The sequence below is a fragment of the Lytechinus variegatus genome, chromosome 7, assembly GCF_018143015.1.
Source record: "Lytechinus variegatus isolate NC3 chromosome 7, Lvar_3.0, whole genome shotgun sequence".
Lineage (NCBI taxonomy): Eukaryota > Metazoa > Echinodermata > Echinoidea > Temnopleuroida > Toxopneustidae > Lytechinus > Lytechinus variegatus.
Window position 1 is genome coordinate 26813925 of NC_054746.1, and position 17219 is coordinate 26831143.

The following is a 17219-nucleotide window of genomic DNA, read 5'->3' on the forward strand; positions in this document are numbered from 1 at the left end:
GATCCTATTCAGGTCAAATTTCCTAAATTTTCAGCTCGCGCTTTGCACTCGCACTATTTGATTAGTGAGATGAGTATGATAATCAGGATTACAATTACTACAAAAAGTGTTTCGTGTGTTTAGATGTAATTCTAGCAAAATCAGCAAGCGCTTGGCACTCGCATTAGATGACCATGATGATATATGTATGGATTCCTTCAAATATAATCCTTAAAATGTCCCTGTTTGGGGTCAATACGAAAATTTCAGCTCGCGCTTGGCGCTCGCATTGCTTGTTTAGCGAGACAGGTACGTATCATGATTATAAAAATTTGCTTGTAATGTCATTTTTAGGTCTGAATATCTAAAAGATATTAAAAAATATATATATATATATATATATAAAAATATATATATATAGTGGAGAACCAGGAGATGTGTTTATATGCGGATCATAACCAGCTGGCTGGTATTGTTAACACTTATTACTTCTGCTGCTACTACTATTACTACTACTGTTACTACTACTACTAGTAATAATAATAAGATTCCATATCTGACCAGAAAAGCGTACCTCGACCGGCTCATTTTAGAAATAAATCGGCATTTGTGAAGACTAAACCTAACAGGATCAAATTCATCAATTGAGAGAGGAAAACGGCCTTAATTCTTCCACTAGTAAAAAAATATTTCCAATTTGGAAAAGAGGAAGTTCAGTAGGTATCCTCCCTAGAGTCAGTGTTAGATTGTCAATCATATCCATTCATTTTTGTCAATCAACAATATCAAATATAAAAATTGTGAATGGGTTGGCCTGTGTAACCTGAAATCCCCGTACGTCGCTGAACGAAAACTCATTGATATTTGATGTCGATTAGCTGACGAATTGTCTGTTCGAAGATGCATACTGTTTTGTTCATAAACATCTTTTGATGAGTTTAAGCATCGGTCTGGTGGAAAGTTGCGAATTGACAACTGCATACTCAGTCAATATAGTCAGTGGACCAAACATATTTGCGTTTTGTCAATGATAAGTATTTTGTTTTATATTCAAAGGATAAGCGTACTAAATATATGTATATAGCCTTTATTTTCAAAGCGATTTGCATTGACAGTACATAACAAACACACTCATTATAGACAATATGATAATTCTGCCAGAGACAAGTACGACGATAATAGTACATGAAGTGCCCAGGTAAATTTTAGACAGTAGCGATAAAGAATTCTATTTACTCCACTAGGCACATTAAGACTGGTTTGGGTCTCTGTAGACTTGAAGTCACCATACTCATCGGAACACAAATCTGTCTCATCCAGACTCACAAGACTCATATTCCTCAAATATGATGGGTTCATACATTGATACAGATTGACACCTGAGAGCAAGAGCCATCTTTTAATCGATGTTGATTCGCAGACACAGTTCCATGGGTTGGGATCAAGGTAGACGGTCCGCGAGAGAACAGGTAGACTACTTGGTAGAATCGATACGAGATGGTTGTTTCCAAGTCGTAGAATGAATCCACCCCTTTGGTTGATGAACGCAGACTCACTGATGTGATGAATCTGATTGTTTTCCAAATTAAGCTCTCTGATGTAAATACTAGTCACAAAAGTGTCAGCAGTGATACTCTTAATGTGATTGCTACTCAAATCAATATAGCGGATCCTTGGAATACCTTCAAACACTTCTTGTGTTAAAAACTTGATTTCATTCTTACTAAGATCCAGACTTTCAAGTTCAGGTGCTGTTATTTTAGGAAAATCGATTATACCATTATCACTAAGGAACAGAACAAATAACGTAGATAAATCAAAGCTGATGTTGTCAAATAGGTTCCTGAACATCGGGATGTTGGTCATTGACAACACCAGAAGAGATGTACTTTTTACCGTCAATGAATATGATAGAGTCAATAGATTTGAGTGAGATAAATAAAGATTGGCCAGATTGGTGAAATACTCACTTGGTAGCTGGTGAATCGGATTGCCTTCAAGTGACAAAATAATAAGTCTACAAGGATTGAACACATCGGCGGAAATATATCGTATCATGTTCCAATCGAGGTACACATAATTTAGATGACATGCAAAGTCACATTGCTCATAACTTGCATTGAAGCACATCGAGGCTCCTTCCAGCGATAAAATGCGATTGTTGGAACAATGAAATGTTTCAGTTGTCAAGGGAATGCTCATATTCGTCTGTCTGCTGCGTGAAAGTTCTGCCTCTGAAATACGCGGTAGTTCATCACCAAATCGGAAACGAAAGTTAGAAATCATATTACCATCGATATTCAAATATTTTGGTTTTCCGATTTCATTCAATGATGTTAGAAGATTGTTTTGCAAGTTTAACTTTGAAAAATATTTTGAACTTGAAATCGAAACATTGGTGATTGAATTATTGGCTACACTGAAATACCACAAGTTGGTCAAATTATTTAGATCTTCTTTTCTGATACGTTCCAAGAGGTTTCCACTAAGATCCAGATAAAACAATCTAGGAAAACTCGACAAGTCAGGGATCATCATCAGGTAGTTGCCTCGGATATCCAAATGCGTCAAATTAGTCGAACCCTGAAATGCTTCTTTCTTGACCATCCGAATCTGGTTGTAAGATACATTCAAATGTCTAAGGACATCAAGTCTCGTGAAATTCTCAAGAATTTGAAGTTGGTTATGAGACAGTGAAAAGTATCGAAGTCTGTTGTGTTGATCAGAGCGTCCCCAATCTACAGTCTGAATTTTGTTATGAGATAAAGACAAAATCTCTAAACGAGGGAGTTTCCTAAGAAACGTAATATCTCTAATGAAGTTCTGATCGAGGTACAAAAACATGAGATTATCATGATCATCATTCATCCTACTGTCGTTAATGCAATTATTATAAATGTGAAGTTCTTCGATCGTATTGTTGATTAGATACAATGTTTGAAGGTTAGGCATAATACGCGAATGGATAATGAATATAAATGCATGGCTCACTGGGGTCGCCTTTTCTTCTTGGCGAAAATTCTCAATCAAGGAAAGTTTACGTATGATAGTGCTTTCATTATAAAAGATATTCTTTATATGATTTCCGTCAAGAAGCAAATCAGTGATGCTGCTTTTCTTGCTTACCCATGATTCTGGGACAGCCGAAAGATTGGCATATCTTATGTCTACTAAGTACAAACTTTGAGGAACGGTAGTAGAAGCGAATAACGCCTGAATTGGGTTTCCCGTAAGGATAAGCCTTTTAAGCGAAATCAGTCCACTGAGGTCAGGTAGGAAACGAATTTTGTTATTACTTAAATTTATATCACTTAATTCATGTGCATGAACATTTTCATGAAGGTTGAAGTTTATCAAGCAGTTAGATGTGGCTTTGAGATTAGTTATAGGTGGCAACGATGGAGATAACTTTGTAATAAAATTGAAAGATAACTCAAGCATTAATGGTTTGACATGGGCGACGTCTTGAAAATCCACTGGTTCAAGATTACGTATGAAGTTTGATTCGAGGTGGAGGAGGAAAAGATTCGGTAGATTACGTAAGGCTGATATGTCAACAAGACGATTGTTCCTGAGACTGAGATCATATAGACGGTGAAGTCCCTTAAAGGCAAATGGTTCCAAACTAGAAATTGTATTGTAGCCAAGACTCAATAGGCGAAGGTACGAAAATGAGGAGAATGTGCCATCCTCAATAATACTGATCTTATTATTATCTAAGATGAACTTATCAATATCCCTTGAAACATTGACAGTTGGTACTGAAGTCAACAACCTGCTGTAGCAGATTACATAACGGGCCGAGCATGAACATTCATCGGGGCAAGTAACAATGCTTACAACTGAATGATCAGATAAAACAGAAAACGTAAGAAGTAAAAATAAATCACTAAAGCGCCCTGATTGCCAGTAAAGAGTACAAAGCTTCATCCTGAGATCAATCCTCTTTGGACAGCGCAGATATATGTGTCCAGTAACAGTACAGAGCCCATTGAATGGCCGAATGGAAAAGTTGCGCGGAGAAGTGAGTACTATCCTTACGATTTTGTATAGTATGGCCTTAAGCACTGTAAAATTGCACGATGATAATTGGTGGAAAAAATCAGATATAACTAGGGCCGGGAACTAGGGAAGGAGCTAGCTTTTTTTGTGGGTGTGTTTTCTTTTTTTTTTTATAGAGGATGATCGAAATACCAAGATAAAGTGACGTCATTTCATTTTCAATCGAATTTATAGGCGTATTCAAGAGTTACACATGACACAGGCTTCTTATAGCTTTCGTTTTCCCCCTCTCTCTTTTGCTTTTTATCCTCTTTATTACACTAATTCATTTTCAGTGTATCTCAGATGGTTGAGCCAAGATAAGCTAAGATTAGCATCTCCACATTTAACGTTTACGTAAAATACAAATCCGGGCCTGTAAATGGATAAAAAGATATTCAGTGATAAATCACTTGTCAGTAAGAAATAATCTTAAAACCTCATAACTTTCAGAAGAAAATCAATTTGCGTTGATTGATTATTGTTTGTGTAAGGCCCGCATGAGGTACTTCTGATGTTAGTTACGATGTTCATCGCTGGCGTAGACGGGGGTATTCATACGTGGGGGACCATTTTACCTTCACTGGTATACGAAAATTACGTTTTCCATAATTTTGTGGATGTTTGTGTGTGAGAAAGTGTGATAAATTTCATGTAAAATAGCTTTAGTAATCATTTTAATTAAATATTTTGTGATAGAAATGTGTATAAAGAATAATAAAAATATTGATGGTTATTATGAATATACAAATATATATATATACATACAAATATATATTTATATGTATATATGTATATGTATGTATATATATATATATATATTTCATTTATTTATTTAAACATGCCATGACCTATTCTGCAAAGGGTGTTTCTCGATAGGCGATAGGTCCGTGCATCAAAATTACATTGAAACAAAAGGTCATTTAATATAACAGCATCTAAACATAGAATATGAATTAAAGTGGAAGTTTACCCTGGAGAAAAATAATAAAAAATATTGATGTCGGTTTAAGAAGAATTTATTAAAGATTAAGAAAGTTATGAGAATTCTAAATGTTATGTGATATAAGATGCATACATTTCAAGATTTTTATTGTTCGTGATGAGTTTTGTTTTCTTTTAAAGAAGGGGTGTGAAAATATCTGTCTATTGATATACTGAAGGTACAGTAAAAACCGTTTTCATTTTTTCAGAGAAAGTGACATTTCATTGATTTTTCACCAAACAATATATAAGAAAGCTGTTCGTATGTGACGTCGCAAATCAAATAATTAAAATTATATTTACCCTTTTATTGTTTGATAGTTTTTCCTCAAACCTTCGGCATTATTTTTTATTACCTTTCCTACTATTTTTGCCGGGGTGAACTTTCCCTTTAAAACATGAAATATGCATAAAACGTAAAATAGAAAGTAAAAAGGATTGTGAATGAAAAAAGTAAAACGTCATAAAATCATAGACATTTAAATCACAAAAATATGAAATTTTACAGAAAAAAATAGATATATAAGTTAGAAATGAATTAATTGCAGATATGGAAGCAGACAGTATGGAGTCATGAGGACAAACACAACAATATTTAAAACATAAAACAAAAGTACAAAAAGACATTTAGAATCCTCATACATACTTGGGTCGATACAGATCAAATAAATCAAATCAAAAGGGAAATGCACAATTTGTGGATAAATAGAGATACGGTTTAATGAATGGAAGTAAAAAGGGGGAAGCACACACACCCTCATCCACACACAACACACAAAACGCGCACTCACTAGATTTCAGTAGCCTGCAGGATAGTTCGAAAAATGTAATAATAATGATCATAATAACGGTATACTTTCAACAGGGTATAGCCACTTCAGTGTCGCAAACTGTTCTCCCAGCGGGCCCTGCTATTATTATTACCCGGCTAAGCTAGGCTACCCATTCAGGAGCACACAGCTTTTGAGGAATCATTTCCTGCCGGTACCCACTTACCTCACCTGGGTTAAGTGCAGCACAGTGTGGATAAATTCTTGCTGAAGGAGAACACGCCACGTCTATATGATTCGAATCTACCACCCTCTGTTTGAAAGACGAGAGTCAGAACCACTAGACCACGACGCGCCCCTGTTCAATGGGTCGCGCTAGTTTTAAGTGAACGAAAGGCTCCTTAGCATAGATTTGTTTTTGTACAATTGGAATGTCAAAATTTTTCTGGTATTATAATTACTTCTCTGAATTTGAAATCTGTTTAAAAGATATCGTGGTGCATTAGATCGATGTATTTTATGCATTATTATTGCCTCCCCTTTTCTAAACTTTGTTGTTATCATTATCTAACTTGAGTATTATGAATGATTAGTTAGTGGAAGAACGAGGCTTGAGTTTCAAGACTGACCTTACAGCCCTATTTTATAACATATGTAGCTTACCTAGAAGAGTTACACTTGAATTACTGTATACACTATCACACTGATCGAAATAACACTGAATCATTAATTCATAAAATAAGGTTGCCTGCTGTTGTGAAATAAAGTTTCGAATCCAAGGCCACTTTTCTTCAAACAGACTGAACGTGCAAATTCCAATCAATGTTTTCGTCAATAATCATACCGAGATGTTTGCATGAGCAAACACTTGGAATGATTTGCAGAATTTAAGTAATATTCATAGTAGGATGCAACTTTTTGTAAATTTCTGTTAGGAACAAATTACCATATATTCACACTTACATTTAATTTAAGCTTGTTAGAGGCCAGCCACTGTGAAACTTATTTTTTAAGTCTTCATTGAGTGAACGTTGATCATGTTCAGGATTTGTATTCCTATAGTATAAACACGTGTCATCTGCATAAAACTATACCTGAGAATGTTGCACAGAATTGGGGAAAATCATTGACATAAAAAGCAAACAATGTCGGACCAATTATTGATCCTTGTGGAATTCCACACTTGGTTTTATTTGAGACTTAACTCCATTTAAACTAACATACTGCTCTTGCGATCTTAAATAATCCCTACATCAATCTATTACTTTGGGAGACATGCCTAAATAGTTCATTTTAGTGAGCAGAACACATTGGCCTATTGAACTAAATGCTCTTACAGACAAGTTCTGTGGTAGAACCATTATTCATGTTCAGGGGTATCGTCAGTTAATGTAAGTTCAAGAGAGCTGTATTAGTTGAAAAGAGGTGATGAAATTCTGAATGATTGTCGCTTAATTATCATTCAGGAATTTGTGAACTTGTTTCATTACTGAGGCAAGTATAAAAATAAAAATTTTGGACATTCTCAGTTTGAGAACTCATTTGAAGGATTATCGTGGTCATTCCTATTGACATCTACACAAGCAATGTGCACGGCCCATGTGTGACATGTTGTACATTGTATACCTTTTCGATATGTTTCAACAGGTTTGCAACTTACATAAGCAAAACCTTCAACATATTAACAGGAGGAAAAATACAAACACACCCTCACACACACACACACACCCACATATATATATATATAAATAAATGTGTGAAGCTATACATGTATATGACGGCTTGTCATTGTTCAAAAGCCACCTTCACCCGACAAAGGTAATTGGTATAGTGTCGAAAATCTGTCTTTCTGACGGTCAATCGGATCTCGGTCGGCCACTAGCCCGTCTCTGTGGTCTAGTGGTTAAGGCACCGGCGTTCAAAGCTGGGGGCCCGGGTTCGATTCCCGGCAGAGACATTTTTTCGGCATAACCAATTTTCCAAAGGGTAGATAGCTCTGGGGAACCTTGACTTAAGCTACGTCTACCATTGTTCTCTTCATCCATTTCTTTACAATATATATATATATATACAAACATTATATATATTCATACATATATTCATATATATATATATAAAATCCTTTTTTTTAAACAAGTGCACACCTAGTTACCAATAATGCATACAGCATTTCCATTTATTTCAAAGCAGGATAAAAGAGCATTAGTCGATTTGACAGTCTCATAGGCTCAATACACCAACCTAGAATGTTCTTTCCGATGAAGTTTTTTTCTTGATTCGTGTTCCTATGGGGTCCTAGAACAAATTCAGCTTGGTTGCCGTTTGGGCAATTTTGCTAATTTGCATAAATCGAAAAATGGCCGCCAGATGCCATCTTCAAAACCTAACTTTTGAACCCCTGTCCACAAAATGATGAGTAATAACTCGTTTTAGGGGTTTAGAGATGTGTAGAACCGATTTCTGTAATCATTTTTGCAATATAAGGTCATCTTCAAGTCAAATCCAAGATGGCTGCCAGCTAGATGCCATCTTGAAAAATTGACTTTTGATCCCCTTGCCCCAGAATGACGAGTAATACCTCTATTTAGGGGTTTTGGGGTGTGCAGAATCTCTTTCTGCTTTCTATTTTGCAATATAATGTTATCTTCAGGTAAAATCCAAGATGACCGCCATATGACGCCATCTTGAAATATCAACTTTTGAACCCTTTGCCCCATAATCATGAATAATAACTCTATTCGTGAGTCATTTGGTATGTTGATTCAATTCATGCTGTAATTTTGCATAAAGGATAATCTTCATATCAAATCCAAGGTGGCCGCCAACCGCCATCTTGAAAAATTACTTTCCGAGGCTGATACGTGTTAGAACTAATGTAAAGGGATTTCAGTAAGAATACTCATTTCCTCTTTTAATTCTCAAGTTTTTGTCCCAGAATCATGAATAATCCCTCTTTTCGTGAGTTATTTGGTATGTTGATTCCATTTCTGAAAATAATTTTGCAATATAGGATCATCTCCAGGTCAAAATAATCCAACATGACCACTAAACGCCATATTAAGAAAAAAAAACTACTTCCGAGACTATTGAACCTTGAAGAAGTGCTCTCCCTAATAAGGTTGTTGTTATGTATTGGAGTTCATGTAAGGGGATTTCGGCAGTGAGAACGATTTATTTCTTTTAATCACTCCATTTTTAGTTCGAGGTCAAGTCATGTCGAAGATGGTCAGATGGTTGATAGATTTCGTCATTAACCAAGGTTTGGGCTATGATTTCGGGGGTTTTGATCCTTTTTTATTTCTGTGCAACCATACTTTTCCAGTGAGATGACTTTAAAGTATTATTTCAATTAAAAAGTGATTTCTCCGTATTTTTTTTCAAAAAAAATGTTAACTTATTAACTTCCTTTATAATTATTATTGGATTTTTCCTCCTGACAAGAGCCATTGACTTGGTAAGCAGGAGTGCACTCTTTAGCATCCTGCAGAAGATAGGCTCCCCCAAGACTGTTCCACGGTCAGGATTGTTCTCATTCGTGAAATGTTTTACGGAAACGATGTCGCCCCTCTCAAGAAGTGGGAGTACAAGACCTAGTCATATATAACAACTGTCTGTCCTGTGCATGTAAGGGGTTTGAGACAGTCAAAAATCTTGATAGACTCAAGACACCGACTGTCCTCCAGATATGTATATCAACAGCACACACTCGTCTGGTTGTGGTGAACTCCGCACCTACCTTGGACCGACTATATGTCTCTTGCCCCCTTGCACAGGACAAGCATATAAGCATCAGGATTGTAAAATCTGTCACAGTCATGGCCAAGCTCCTGCACGGAAGTAAGTCCTGGAAAACGTACGCCGACCAAGAAAAGTGGCTAAACACCTTCCATGTCAGCTGCCTCGGATGTATCATGCACGTTAAACGGCAGGACAAAGTGAAAAATACAGAGGCCCTTTAGCGCACGTGCTGGCATCAAAAGCTTATTCTCGCTCCTTAGTCAAAGGCACCTCAAGTGGTTGGGGCATGTTTGCCGCATGAAACCTTCGCGAATCCCTTCTTGGATTCGCCAAGGTAAGGTGAGCTGTGTGATTGGTCTCACCCCATCGGTAGATCACACCTCCGTTATAAAGACACCTGCGAACATGACAAAACTTGCCGGCATAGACACACTTATGAAGGTGTAGATGATAGTCGCCATATTCTATGGAGAGCTACTAAGTACAGGGGTCAAGACGTCAGAAAAAAATCGGAATGCTTATTGGCAGACCAAAAGTCCGAGGGGGAAGGCTCGCACAGCATCTCTATATAAACGTGTCTCAGCGCCATCCTCCTTCATCTGTAAAAATTTGCTCTAGAGACTGCCACTCTAGAGTGGAGCTCTATAGTCACTCTCGAAAATGTAAGGCCTAGCGCTACACCATCGTGTTTTAAGGCGAATTGATGCCTACCAATCACTGGACACATTCATTTAGAAAAAGATATTGATAAAACACCTTCAAATTCAAATAAGGACCTAAAATCCTCTTCAGTACAAAGGTATGGATGGGCCTTGAAAAAATAAAAATACACTCGAAATGGATCATAGCCCTAATACCTAAAGAGGATTCATTCTAAGTTGAGCAATTAATGTTGAAATCTGACATCTAAGATGTAACTTCACCTTGACCTTGAACTTGAGAATTAATAAAAGAAATGAGTATTCTTACTGAAATCCCTTTATTAGTTCTAACACTTATAAGCCTCGGACAGTAATTTTTCAAGATGGCGGTTGGCGGCCATCTTGGATTTGATCTGAAGATTATCCTTTGTGCAAAATAACTGCATGAATTGAATCAACATACCAAGTGACTCATGAATAGAGTTATTATTCATGATTCTGGGGCAAAGGGTTCAACAATTGATATTACAAGATGGCGTCATATGGCGGCCATCTTGGATTTGACCTGAAGATGACATTATATTGCAAAATAGAAAGCAGAAAGAGATTCTGCACACCCCAAAACCCCTAAATAGAGGTATTACTCGTCATTTTTGGGCAAGGGGAACAAAGGTCAATTTTTCAAGATGGCATATGGCGGCCATCTTGGATTTGACCTGAGGATGACCTTATATTGCAAAATTGATTACAGAAAACGGTTCTACACATCTCTAAACCCCTAAAACGAGTCATTACTCATCATTTTGTGGACAGGGGTTCAAAAGTTAGGTTTTGAAGATGGCATCTGGCGGCCATTTTAGATTTATGCAAATTAGCAAAATTGCCCAAACGGCAACTTTGGGCAACCAAGCTGAATTTGTTCTAGGACCCCATATGAACACGAATCAAGAAAAAAAACTTCATCGGAAAAAACTTTTCTAGGTTCGGAAAATGTCAAATCGACTACATTGTAGATTGAATGCATTGCTCACGGGCATAGGTGCCGCGGCCAGGGATCGAACTCCGGACTTTCCAAGTATATAGCCAGGCGCCTTAGACCACTCGGCCACGGCACCTCCACACACATCATCGAACACACCCTCACACACACACACAACCAGTGGCGGACCGTGACCCGGAGGAGACAAAACATTGAGGGGGCACAGCATTGTTCACAGGCGCCCCCCAATGCTTTGTCTCCTCCGGGTCACGGTCCGTTTCTGCACCCAACACACATATATGTATATATACATATATATATATATATATATATATATATATATATATATACACATACATATATATTTAATGAGAGATCACATGTATTATTCTCTTATTTTCATCTGTTTCACGATTTATAAACATAGTGCGTCCCACAAAAAAGAAATCGAGATTTATCGATGATTCATCATAACTTAATAACAAATGAATTAGACAAATAACCTACCATTATAAGGTTTAGAATCTCCTCTTTTAGCTAAAATTTCTTACTTATTTCTCATTCACGCATGAGTGAGTAAAAACAATTTGAAGAGGGGATACCAAGCAGAGGTTTGCAGTGGTGTGACTACCTACCATGCTACCGGCGCCATCTATTGCAAGTTTTTACAGCGTTCCATCGTATGGGTGAGTGTGTGTGTGCGGGTGCGTTTGTGTGCGAGTGAATCCAGGGAACGGAAATGTTAACTTTTTAAAATTGAAAATTTTATCTTGTAGATTTTGACATGTTATTGAAAAAATAATTATTTACTTATTATTTACTCATTACTCATTATTTACTTATTTATCTATTTTTCTCTTTCTCCTGTCCCTTTTTCGTTTGATTACAGAACTTTGTTTCTGGCAAGTTTCTCAAAGCCCTATCTTAATATATGCCCGTGTGTGTGTGTATGAGTGTATATAATTATACATATACCCTTGTACATAATGTGAGTGTGTGTAAACATAAACTCCCACCTTATTGTTTATTTCAAAGAAAATTGCGAAGGAGGCATAATGACTTTTGATTCAAATAGAGTCATGTAAAATGAATAATAGCAATAATGATGATTAAATAATATGATAAAGAGAGTTTGATAATCACTATACGTTTACAACATAAAGAGTAAACCATTACATCGTACTTTTACATTAAAACTTTTGGAGTTATTGTACCAAGTTCATGCAATACCACCCATCCCCCCCACTACACCCAGTGGCGTAACTACCATCGGCTGTCCCAAAAAACGGGGAAAAGGAGAAACGTAGCAGGAAAGAAGCAATAATTGTTCATCATAGTTATGTTATGTTATATTACATAAGAAACAGTTTTTCATAACTTTATTAAACATTATTTGCTAAGGGCCTATGTCTTCATTGTTCTTGGTGCTTGCATTGTCTGTCTAACGAGATATATAATCCTGTTGTACAAAACCTCCCGTTTTCAAGTCAGTATACACCAAAAATGTCCTCGCACTTCGAGTTATTATTGTTTTATGTAGTGACATATGCTCCTTTATCATGACTTCTTAAAGTTATTGCCCCATTTTAAGGTCTTAATATAAAACATTTCCTTCCATGCTTACGTTCGCATTCGTGAATTGATGATAAATGTCTGTTCTTCGTGAATTCTTAAAATCAGTCCTTAAAATGTTCCTTTTTCTAATCTGAATATAAAAAAATTTCAGCTCGCGCTTCGCGCTTGCATTTTTCGGTTAGTGAAATACGCATGGTCTAGTGAATTCCTACAAACAAGCATTTGAATGATCCTATTCGGGTCAAAATTTCCTAAATTTTCAGCTCGCGCTTTGCACTCGCACTATTTGATTAGTGAGATGAGTATGATAATCCGGATTACAATTACTACAAAAGGTGTTTCGTGTGTTTAGATGTAATTCTAGCAAAATCAGCAAGCGCTTGGCACTCGCATTAGATAACCATGATGATATATGTATGGATTCCTTAAAATATTGTCCTTAAAATGTCTCTGTTTGGGGTCAATACGAAAATTTCAGCTCGCGCTTGGCGCTCGCATTGTTTGTTTAGCGAGACAGGTACGTATGATGATTATAAAAATTTGCTTGTAATGTCTTTTTTAGATCTGAATATCTAAAAGATATTAATGTATATATATATATATATATATATATATATATATATATATATATAGTGGAGAACCAGGAGATGTGTTTATATGCGGATCATAACCAGCTGGCTGGTATTGTTAACACTTATTACTTCTGCTGCTACTACTATTACTACTACTGTTACTACTACTACTAGTAATAATAATAAGATTCCATATCTGACCAGAAAAGCGTACCTCGACCGGCTCATTTTAAAAATAAATCGGCATTTATGAAGACTAAACCTAACAGGATCAAATTCATCACTTGAGAGAGGAAAACGGCCTTAATTCTTCCACTAGTAAAAAAATATTTCCAACTAGTGATTTATCTTTCCAATTTGGAAAAGAGGAAGTTCAGTAGGTATCCTCCCTAGAGTCAGTGTTAGATTGTCAATCATATCCATTCATTTTTGTCAATCAGCAATATCAAATATAAAAATTGTGAATGGGTTGGCCCGTGTAACCTGAAATCTCCGTACGTCGCTGAACAAAAACTCATTGATATTTGATGTCGATTAGCTGACGAATTGCCTGTTCGAAGATGCTTACTGTTTTGTTCATAAACATCTTTTGATGAGTTTAAGCATCGGTCTGGTGGAAAGTTGCGAATTGTCAACTGCATACTCAGTCAATATAGTCAGTGGACCAAACATATTTGCGTTTTGTCAATGATAAGTTATTTGTTTTATATTCAAAGGATAAGCGTACTAAATATATGTATATAGCCTTTATTTTCAAAGCGATTTGCATTGACAGTACGTAACAAACACACTCATTATAGACAATTATGATAATTCTGACAGAGACAAGTATGAAGATAGTAATAATGCCCAGGATGATTTTAGACGGTAGCTACAAAGAATTCTATTTACTCCACTAGACATACTAAGACTGGTTTGGGTCACCGTAGACTTGAAGTCACCATACTCATCGTGACACAAACCTGTCTCATTCAGACTCACAAGACTCATATTCTTCAAATACAATGGGTTCATACACTGATACAGATTGACACCTGATAGCAAGAGCCATCTTTTAATCGATGTTGATTCGCAGTCACAGTTCCATGGGTTTGGATCAAGGTAGACGGTCCGCGAGAGAACAGGTAGACTACTTGGTAGAATCGATACGAGATGGTTGTTTCCAAGTCGTAGAATGAATCCACCCCTTTGGTTGATGAACGCAGACTCACTGATGTGATGAATCTGATTGTTTTCCAAATTAAGCTCTCTGATGTAAATGCTAGTCACAAAAGTGTCAGCAGTGATACTCTTAATGTGATTGCTACTCAAATCAATACAGCGGATCCTTGGAATACCTTCAAACACTTCTTGTGTTAAAAATTTGATTTCATTCTTACTAAGATCCAGACTATCAAGATCAGGGGCTGTTATCTTAGGAAAATCGATCATACCGTTTTCACTAAGGAACAGAAAAGATAACGTAGATAAATCAAAGCTGATGTTGTCAGATAAGTTCCTGAACATCGGGATGTTGTTCATTGACAACACTAGAAGAGATGTACTTTTTACCGTCAATGAATATGATAGAGTCAATAGATTTGAGTGAGATAAATAAAGATTAGTCAGATTGGTGAAATACTCACTTGGTAGCTGGTGAATCGGATTCCCTTCAAGTGACAAAATGAAAATTCTACAAGGATTGAAAACATCGGCGGAAATATATCGTATCATGTTCCAATCGAGGTACACATAATTTAGATGACATGCAAAGTCACATTGCTCATAACTTGCATTGAAGCAAATCGAGCTTCTTTCCAAAGATAAAATGCGATTGTTGGAACAATGAAATATTTCAGTTGTCAAGGGAATGCTCATATTCGTCGGTCTGCTGCGTGAAACTTCTCCCTCTGGAATAGGCGGTAGTTCATCACCAAACCGGAAACGAAAATTAGAAATCATATTACCATCAATATTCAAATATTTTGGTTTTCCGATTTCATTCAAAGAGGTTAGAAAATTATTTTGCAAGTTTAACTTGATAAAATATTCAGAATTTGAAATCGAAACATTGCTGATGAAATTATATGCTACACTAAAATACGATAAGTTGGTTAGATTATTCAAATCTTGTTTTCGGATACATTCCAAGAAATTTTCACTGAGATCAAGATAAATAATTCTAGGTAAATTCGACAAGTCAGGGATAGTCATCAGATAATTGCCTCGCATATCCAACTGCATCAAATCAGTCGAACCCTGAAATGCTTCCTTCTTGACCATCCGAATCTGGTTGTAAGATACATTTAAATGTCTAAGGACATCAAGTCTCGTGAAATTCTCAAGAATTTGAAGTTGGTTATGAGACAGTGAAATATGTCGAAGTCTGTTGTGTTGATCAGAGCGTTCCCAATCTACAGTCTGAACTTTGTTATGAGACAAAGACAAAATCTCTAAACGAGGGAGTTTCCTAAGAAACGTAATATCTATAATAGAGTTCTGATCGAGGTACAAAATCCTGAGACTGTGTGGATTATCATGATCATCATTTATCCTACTGTCGTTAATGCAATTATCAGAAATGTGGAGTTCTTCTATCTTATAGTTGATCAGATACAATCTTTGAAGATTAGGCATCAAACACAAGTCCAGTGTGAATGTGTTACTCACACGAGCATCTGAGATTTGAAGAGAGTCCTGTTCTTCTTGAAGAGGGTTTGCATTCAAGGACAGAATTTGGATATTTACGTTTTCATTCTGTACCATATTGGGTGTAGTTTTCAAATAATTTCCGTCAAGAAACAATTGAGTGATGCTGCTATTCTTGCTGACCCATGATTCTGGGACAGCCGAAAGATTGGCATATCTTATGTCTACTAAGTACAAACTTTGAGGAACGGTTGTAGAAGGGAATATCGCCTGAATTGGGTTTCCAGAGAGGATAAGAACTTTGAGCGAAATCAATCCACTGAGGTCAGGTAGGTAAGTAATTTTGTTATTACTTAGATTTATCTCATTTAATTCATTTACATGAACAATTTCATGAAGGTCGAAGTTTATCAAGCAGTTAGATAAGACTTTGAGACAAGTCATAGGTGGTGACAATGGAGATAACTTTGTAATGAAGTTGAAAGATAACTTAAGAACCAATGGTTTGACATTGGCGACGTCGTGAAAATCCTCTGGTTCAAGATTACGTATGAAGTTTGATTCGAGGTCGAGGAGAAAAAGATTCGGTAGATTACGTAAGGCTGATATATCAACAATACGATTATTCCTGAGAATGAGATCATATAGGCGGTGAAGTCCCTGAAAAGCTAGTGGTTCCAAACTAGAAATTGTATTGTAGCCAAGACTCAATCGGCGAAGATACGAAAATGAGGAGAATATGTCATCCTCAATGATGCTGATCTTATTATTATCTAAGATGAACTTGTCAATATCACTTGAAACATTGGAAGATGGTACTGAAGTCAACAACCTGCTGGAGCAGATGACCGAGCGGGCCGGGCACGTGCATTTATCAGGGCAAGTGGGTATACATACCACAAAATGGTCCATTAAAAACGAAAAAGTAAGTAGACAAAAAATCCCGAAAATGCGCCCTGGAAACATCCAACAAAGAGTACAGGACTTCATCTTCAGATATTCTTCTCGCGACAACACAGACCTAGTTGTCGACTTGCAATACCGCGATCTGTACTTATCCATGGAATGACCAGTTGAAATAGATGGCGGAGAAGGTACTTTGTACAACAAATTAATACTTCAGTCACATTTTCCTTAATCGGGAGGGGGCGTTAGGCGCGTCAAAAACAGCAGTTTTATTCATTTTTAATCAAACCACATACGTAGCTGGTACAAAAAAAAATAAGAGGCTGTTTTCGACTCGCCGTAGGGGGAATGTGACTGAGGTATAAGCTCAGTAAAATTGGATGATTTTATTTAATGGGAAAAGATT

At 36.6% G+C, this 17219-nt stretch overlaps 1 protein-coding gene across 1 annotated transcript; it reads right to left on the bottom strand.

Moving 5' to 3' along the window:
• Window positions 1–1113: 1113 nt before the first annotated feature.
• On the bottom strand, window positions 1114–16024 carry LOC121418088 (slit homolog 3 protein-like). Its single transcript, XM_041611793.1, has 5 exons — window positions 15771–16024; window positions 14905–14928; window positions 14171–14720; window positions 2408–2592; window positions 1114–1765 (listed from the first exon to the last, which is right to left on the bottom strand). Exons 1-5 carry the CDS (start codon window positions 16022–16024, stop codon window positions 1114–1116), a joined length of 1665 nt encoding a protein of 554 aa, XP_041467727.1.
• Window positions 16025–17219: the final 1195 nt, after the last annotated feature.